Source organism: Carlito syrichta, unplaced genomic scaffold (genome assembly GCF_000164805.1).
Source record: "Carlito syrichta isolate Samal-C Ts95f unplaced genomic scaffold, Tarsius_syrichta-2.0.1 Scaffold314335, whole genome shotgun sequence".
In the NCBI taxonomy this organism is placed as follows: Eukaryota; Metazoa; Chordata; class Mammalia; order Primates; family Tarsiidae; genus Carlito; species Carlito syrichta.
In genome coordinates, this window is record NW_007258431.1 from 407,550 (window position 1) to 414,500 (window position 6,951).

Here is a 6,951-nt window from a genome sequence, read left to right on the forward strand (position 1 = left end):
CTACTTGGAAGGCTGAGGCAGAAGGATCACTGAAGCCCAGCAGGTCGAGGCTGTGGTGGCCGGGAGCAGCCACTGCACTCCAGTCTGGGTGACAGAGTGAGACTCCAACTCAAAAAAATAAATAATAAATAATAAATAAATAAAAAAGAAAGTGCAAACCCCAATCCAGAAAAATTACTGCAGACCTCACAAATGCACCAGACAAATGGGCGAGTGTAACCAAGTGTTTAAACAATCCAGCTTTGCAGTCTGGCTGTTTCCACTAACTGGCTGTGTAATTTGGGCAGATTATTTAACCTCTCTGTATCTCATTTTCCTCAGAAAGAAAATGGGATGACAGTAACATGTATCCCATAGGGTTATTGTGAATATTAAACAAAATAATGAATGTAAAGTTTTTAACACAGTGGCAGGCACTTTGAAAGAACCCAGTATGTGTTAACTATCACTATAATGATGATTACAAAATTTACTTTATGTGGAGGCCCAATAAAACTCTATGCAAGGAAATATCCTAAGGCAATGTGTGTGAAAATACATAACACGCTTTTGGAGACCCTGTACCAGACATGGGTCATTTTCAAGTATGTTATGAAGTCATACGTTTTCAAGAAAGGTTGGATATCCCATCAATCAAACAGCAGTATGTTCTTCCTTTTACCCTTGGAAGTCTTATGTCTCCAGATGTTTCTAGGTTTTTATTTTGCACCAATTCTGGGGAAATTTTTCAATTGAGAATAACTAGTAACCTCTCCATTTATTCCTCTCTCTTCTCCCTTATAGACTCTCCTCTTAATCCTCCTTTTTCCTTCTTCTCTTTCATACTCCCTTACTCTTTTCTTCTACTTGAAGCTCTCCATACTCTTTTTTAAAATATATTTTTTTATTTTAAAATTGTGGAGAACAGTTAAGGGTTAGGTATACAAATATTCATTGTGCAAGTACCCTTGTTGATGAAGTGTGCCCCCCTTTCCCCAGATACATATTGATTTCCGTTAATTCCACCTCTCTTCCCCTCTCTGCCTCCCCCCATAGTTTTCCACCACTGTCAATCCTTTTCTTATAGCACTTCCCCCTTATTCCATTTTAATTCCCTTTATTCCACTTCACTCCCTCCTGTTTATTCCATCTATTTCCTCTTCTTCATCCCCCATCATTTTTTTAATTTCATGTCACCTCCTTGTCTCTGTCGCATGTCATCCCCTCCTCTTTATATCATCCTCTCTTGTTTGTTCCACTCTATTACCTCCCCTTATCCCACAGCACTCTATGTCAGCTCTTCCCTTTCCCTTTACTTCATGTCACCCCTCCTCTTTATTCGACATCACCCACTCCCATTTATTTCTCCTCCCCATCTCCTTTTCCCCTTTAGCTCTTCAGTCAGAGCTTCCCAACTAGCCCCCCAAATTAAACACACACACACACACACACACACACACACACACAGTAAGCCATGAATATGCTGCTGTCACAATACAGATGTTTATTGATGACAAAACGCCAGAGAAGTTTTAACAATCACAAATCTTCGAGCTCTGCGGTTGTTACCCATTGTATGATCAATTTCTATCCCTCAATACAATGCATTCTTCATTCTATGGACGTTAGCAGTTGTTACCCATAATTTCAGCTATAATTTTGGATGTCATACATAACCCACACCTGTGAGTTACCGGAGCATGCCCGCAAATTTGTACCGTCCTGTACAGGGGAATTACAGAGGCGATAGATAAGAATGCTTGTAATCAGGTGACTTTAACTACTTGGAACTGTGTGTTCTTACCTAACTAGCTATTTTGTTGGCAACAGGGTATAGATGGCAGCTGTCTTTAAAAGTAATTCAGGTAATAACATCTAATTTTTCCTCTAACTTTTGACCCCAGAAACACTAGTTAGATTTGTACTTAAGGTTTCCCTATTGGCGTGACCTGAGCGAAACTGCACAGAATTTTGGAAGCGGTTGTTTGACGAGCCATCGGTCTAAATAATTTGGAAAAAAAATTCTGAGATGATGGAGTTGCTGCAGGGACACGGCTATGAGTTGGTGTGACATGATTTAGCATTAATTGTTTGTCAGCTGTCAGTAGGCTGACCTAACGTTCTAGCAAGCCTCTTGAGGGCCTTTCCAATTGAGCTGTTGGGAGGAGGGTAGGAAAGTCAGGAAAAGCATGCAATCCCCTTTGGGGGAGGGAAAGCACCTCGAGATTTGTGAGCTTCTCTGGGACACATGTTTACCACAAATGTCACATCAATTAAAAGGAGAACTGTAGTGAGAGAAGGCCAAGATCAGGGGTAAAAGGGAAGGTGAGGCAGCAGCAGGGAGCCTGGGCATGACACAGAAACATCTCTGCTTTTACCAGCTGAAGAGATCAAGCATCCCCAGTGAAGGGGCTGGCAGTGTGTTTGGAATTCCAGTCCTGACCCGAGCATCAGGTGGAACTGCTGCTGACCCTCAGACCTTTACCTTCAACATTCTCCCTAATGTATCCTGTCACATCTCAGGTCTGCCCCCACCCTTTTCCCCTGTCCGGCAACTGATAGAAGGAAAAACATCTAAGGAAGGATGTAGCTGGTGCCAGTTTTGGCCTCCTTGTCCCGGGGCACACGGAGCAATGGGCGGTCTTGCTCCAGAATGGGAGGGTTACCCGCTCCTTCCTCATCGTCAGGGGAACGGGCAGTGCCGGGAGGCACAGCTGGCTCCTCAGAGGAATCTGGAAAATAGTAACAATGTTAACTCCTTATGTTTCTAGACTTTATGCTTTGCACAGCACCCAAGGCACCAAGACCTAATTTGGGGTTTCAAATACAGTATAAGGCAAAAAGTTAGGGCAGGAATGATTATGTCCACCTGGCATGTAAGAAAACTGCAGCCTAGCAGTAGAACACAGATCTCTAAATCAAGGAACACTGTGAAAGCTAATAGAGGAGATAGGTTAGGGAAGAGAAAGAGTAAGGAAGGTGTCCATGTTTACAGCAAATGGACAACACCACCAGGGAGCCTGGGAAGAGGGTGACCTCTTAATAACCACCACCACCCTACAAGTAGCCTGACTAATTTTACCAAACAAATGAGTAACAAAGCTGGAGCCGAAAGCTTACAGCACTGCATGGAGGTGAGAAAGTCACTCTTCAGTGACTCTGAGGAGGACCTGTAGTCCATGACTTGGCCAGGCTGAGACTTGTTTTTAAGGAGAGTGGTGTCTACAGGAAATGCGACATCCGTATCTTCTTTATGGCACGGAATTGCTTTTGGATGCTGAACTTCTCTAGGGTCAAGATCTTTAGGCATTGGAACTTCTTCCACATTCATGACTTCTTCAAGATTGACAGCCAGGTCTTGTGGAGGGTCTGGAATTGTACTGAGGATGGAAACATCTTCAGTCTCTGGAGCCACAGTGGTAACTTCTTCTTCTTCTTCTTCTTCAAATCCATTGGCTTGGTTTTTCTCAAAATCTGGAATTTCGTTGTGAATTTGGGCATCCTCAGGCTCTGGGATAACATTGAGAACTGAGTCTTCTTCAGGATTGGGGTTTTCTTCAGAGTCTTGGTTACCATCAACATCAGAGGCTTCTCCAGGTCCTGGAATTTCTTCATCATCTGAGGTATCTTCATTGTTTGAGACACCACTCACCTCTGAGAATTCTTCCTGGTTTTGAATCTCATCAAAATCAGAGACATCTTCAGGGCTTGTGACCACATGGAGAGCTGGAACCTCTTCAGAACTGGGGTCTTCTTCAGAACCTGCATATCCATTGATCTCTGGAGCTTCTTCATGATCCGGGATTTCTTCAGTATCTGAGGCTTCTTCATTAATTGGGATCTCATCAAAAGCTGGGACCTCTTCAAAATTGGCATCTTCTTCAGAATCTGAGAGTCCATTAATCTCTGGTGATTCTTCATGATTTGGGACTTCATGACCACCAGGGGCTTCTTCAGGGCTTGGAACCACATGAAGAGCAGGAACTTCTTCAAAATCAAGGTCTTCTTCAGAGTCTGAAATACCATTTACCTGAGGGGCTTCTTCATGGTCTGAGATTTCTTCAGCATTTGAGGCGTCATCATGTGGAACTTCATCAACAGCTGGGACCTCTTCAAGATTGGGGTTTTCTTCAAGATCCTGGGTTTCATCATTATCTGAGGCATCTGCATAGTCTGGGATTTCATCAGTGTCTGGGGCTTCTTCGTTACCTGGAATTTCATCAGTATCTGAGGCTTCTTCATTATTTGGGATTACATCAAGATAAGGAACTTCTGCAAGGTCAAGATTTTGGTGGTTTTCAAAATCTGGTCCTTCTTCAAGGTCATGGTTCAGGTTTTCTCCAGGATTTTGGATTTCTTGCACATCTGGTGCTCCTTCAGGGTTTGGGACCATATCAAAATATGGTATATCTTCAAAGTCTGGGATCTCAATGAGTTCTGGAATCTCATCATCAGGTTCTAGAATATCCTCAAGGGGAGGAAGATCATCAAAATTCAGGGTATCATCATCATCATCGTCATCATCTTCTTCTTCCTCATCAAGCTCTGGTATGCCTTCAAGATGTGGGCCTTGAATCTCAAGGTCATTTGGAATCTCAAGACCTTGAACTTCCCCAAAGGCTATTCCTTGATTGACATATTCAAATACCTGCTCTTCATTGACTGGTACATCTTCCTCAGAGGACTCATCTTCCTCAATGGGCGCATCTTCAGCAAGGACCTGGCCCTCAGGTAGAGCCTGACCTTCAGCAAGGGACTGACCTTCAGCAAGGGCCTGACCTTCAGCAAGGGCCTGACCTCCAGCAGGGAACTGACCTTCATCAAAGGGCTGGCTCTGAGCAAGGACAGCAGCCCGGGCTTCAGCAGAGGTTTCCACTGGATCAGAAAGCAAAGCATCCTCTTCCATCTTTATGCGTGCACTCCTGAACAAAAAGGAATTTGAAAAAGTCAGTTAGTTTGTATACTTGCATTGATTAACATAAAGATGGTCTGTGATTGGAAGACCCCATAGGAGAATGTGCTTCAGGTTAAACACAAACAAACCAAAAAACAAAAAAACAAAAAAAAACACACACTCACTGGATTTTCCTCAAGTTCCTGCGTCTGATAAAATCAAGAGCTTCCGGGCTGTATCTCCAGACACGCTTAGCAACCTGTCTCTGAATGTGCGGAGGCACCTGGGAATAAAGTTAGCAACATTAACCCAATTTCACAGTATCTTTTCATTTATACTCATCTCTATCAGGACTGAAGGTACCATAACCAGCTAATGTGGGAGGAATTTCTAGACTGACAGATTTTGTGGCTGTCTTCTTTGGCTACCCTCAAGGATGCAGGTACAACTGCACCCTGCCTTGTGAGCAAGAGAGGAATGTGTAAAATAAGTGCATCCAAAACTTCCAACTACCTGGAAGAGGACATCCCAGTTATCAATCATGGCCCGGACCACATTGACAGAAGCAACATAGTGGTCAATCCCCAGCCTTGTTTTCCTGGATTCCCTTTGGCCAAACTTTCCCTTTTTCAGGAGAGCAGATCCAAACACCAAGGCCAAGTTGGTAGAAGTCATCCGGTTGCCTGGAACCTAGGTAAAGGAAAGCAGAAAATGATTGACCTTGAGGTAGTACTGAAAGTTGTACAAATACATTTCTCTTTTTATTATTGTTTCTCTCTCTTCTCTCTCTCCACACACCCCTTTGCTTATATCCTCCCACACATGTCCCCTACTCCAGTTTTACTACCCTTTCCCAGATCTCTTTACCAACTGTCCATCAACGCCAATTGAGTCCTCGCAGTTCTCAGTGACTTTATGCAAGGCCTTCAGCAGACGTTCCAGGGTGTCACTGTGGCAGGGTGGCATCAGGTAGACCAGCAACTGCAGGGCAGAAAGCTGGTCCTGGGGCTTCAGAGCTAGAGGAAGGAAAACAGTGGCTGGCTCAGTGGGTAGCTCTGGCAGCAGCTTGATACTACGGGAAATGAGATTATGCTTTAAAATTGCTGATATTTATGGAGAAAGTACCCAAGCAACTTGCCTTTGCTCATTTTCAAAGCATTTGAACTCAGGAGCCCTGACAGCAAGAAGTGCTCCCATCAAAATCAGACTTCCTCTATAGGACCTGGGTTCCTTATCACCCTAAGAGGGCATGCACAGCTTCAAAAAGCCCTTGAGAATTTTCTAAGCAATAGACTTACAGTGGAACATTGAGAGATACAAAGAAAGTAACCCAGAGTGGTTATATTACTAATTTTATTTTTAATTGACAAGTAATCATTGTATATATCCTGAAGAGGGTTTTTTTCATCTTCTTGTGTTCATTCTGCCTTCATTCTTTGAAGTTCTGCAACCTGAACTCTGTTTCTTGAACTCAAGACCCCTATAATATTTCTTTTCTTTGCCCAACAAGAGGGGGCAGAAGACTCACTTGCTGTCAGGAGGAATGACATGTATAGATCATCTGGAAGTAGAGAGTCCTTCATGTTATGGAAAAACTCCTTAAGGAGTGCAGCCACGTCATGCACATTCTGATTATCATCCAACACTATATCCAGACAGTGTTCAAATTCTTCACGGAGCTAAAGAAAAGGGAAAGAAAACATGGACTGTCTGCCCAGCCCACCACAGGCTCCTTCTTGGTCATTCCTTCAGCAAGTTCCAAGCTTCAAAGGAGAAAGCTGGCAGTAAGGTGTGCCTGGGGGCCTAAAAAGAAGACCTTGCTCCCCCACCAGGCAAGACACTCCTCTCAGGTCTATGGGGAAGCCCCCACCTCCTCCAGCTTTTTCTCACCCAAGGAACAAAAATGTAAACATAGTCCATTTACCTCAAACACTTTCTCCAAGGAGAACTCATCGGTGAAAATCCCCACTGCGCCTACACCTGAAAGAAAAGACCAGGGAATGCTAAGCACCTCTGATCCCCTTTCCATGGCATTTCCCTTCTCCCCCCCCCCCCCCCCCCCCCCCCCCCCCCCCCCC

General features: G+C 44.1%; 1 protein-coding gene across 1 annotated transcript in view; it reads right to left on the minus strand.

Moving 5' to 3' along the window:
• Positions 1-1,458: 1,458 nt before the first annotated feature.
• Positions 1,459-6,951, minus strand: part of ARHGAP36 (Rho GTPase activating protein 36) — a 31,258-nt gene continuing 25,765 nt past the window's right edge. The window contains exons 6-12 of the mRNA XM_008071468.2: positions 6,798-6,853; positions 6,402-6,552; positions 5,741-5,889; positions 5,387-5,563; positions 5,059-5,156; positions 4,795-4,901; positions 1,459-2,711 (exon numbers count right to left, since the gene is read on the minus strand). Of these exons, the coding sequence (XP_008069659.1) occupies positions 2,554-2,711; positions 4,795-4,901; positions 5,059-5,156; positions 5,387-5,563; positions 5,741-5,889; positions 6,402-6,552; positions 6,798-6,853 (896 nt within the window). The 3' untranslated portion in view covers positions 1,459-2,553. The remainder of the gene's footprint in view (positions 2,712-4,794; positions 4,902-5,058; positions 5,157-5,386; positions 5,564-5,740; positions 5,890-6,401; positions 6,553-6,797; positions 6,854-6,951) is intronic.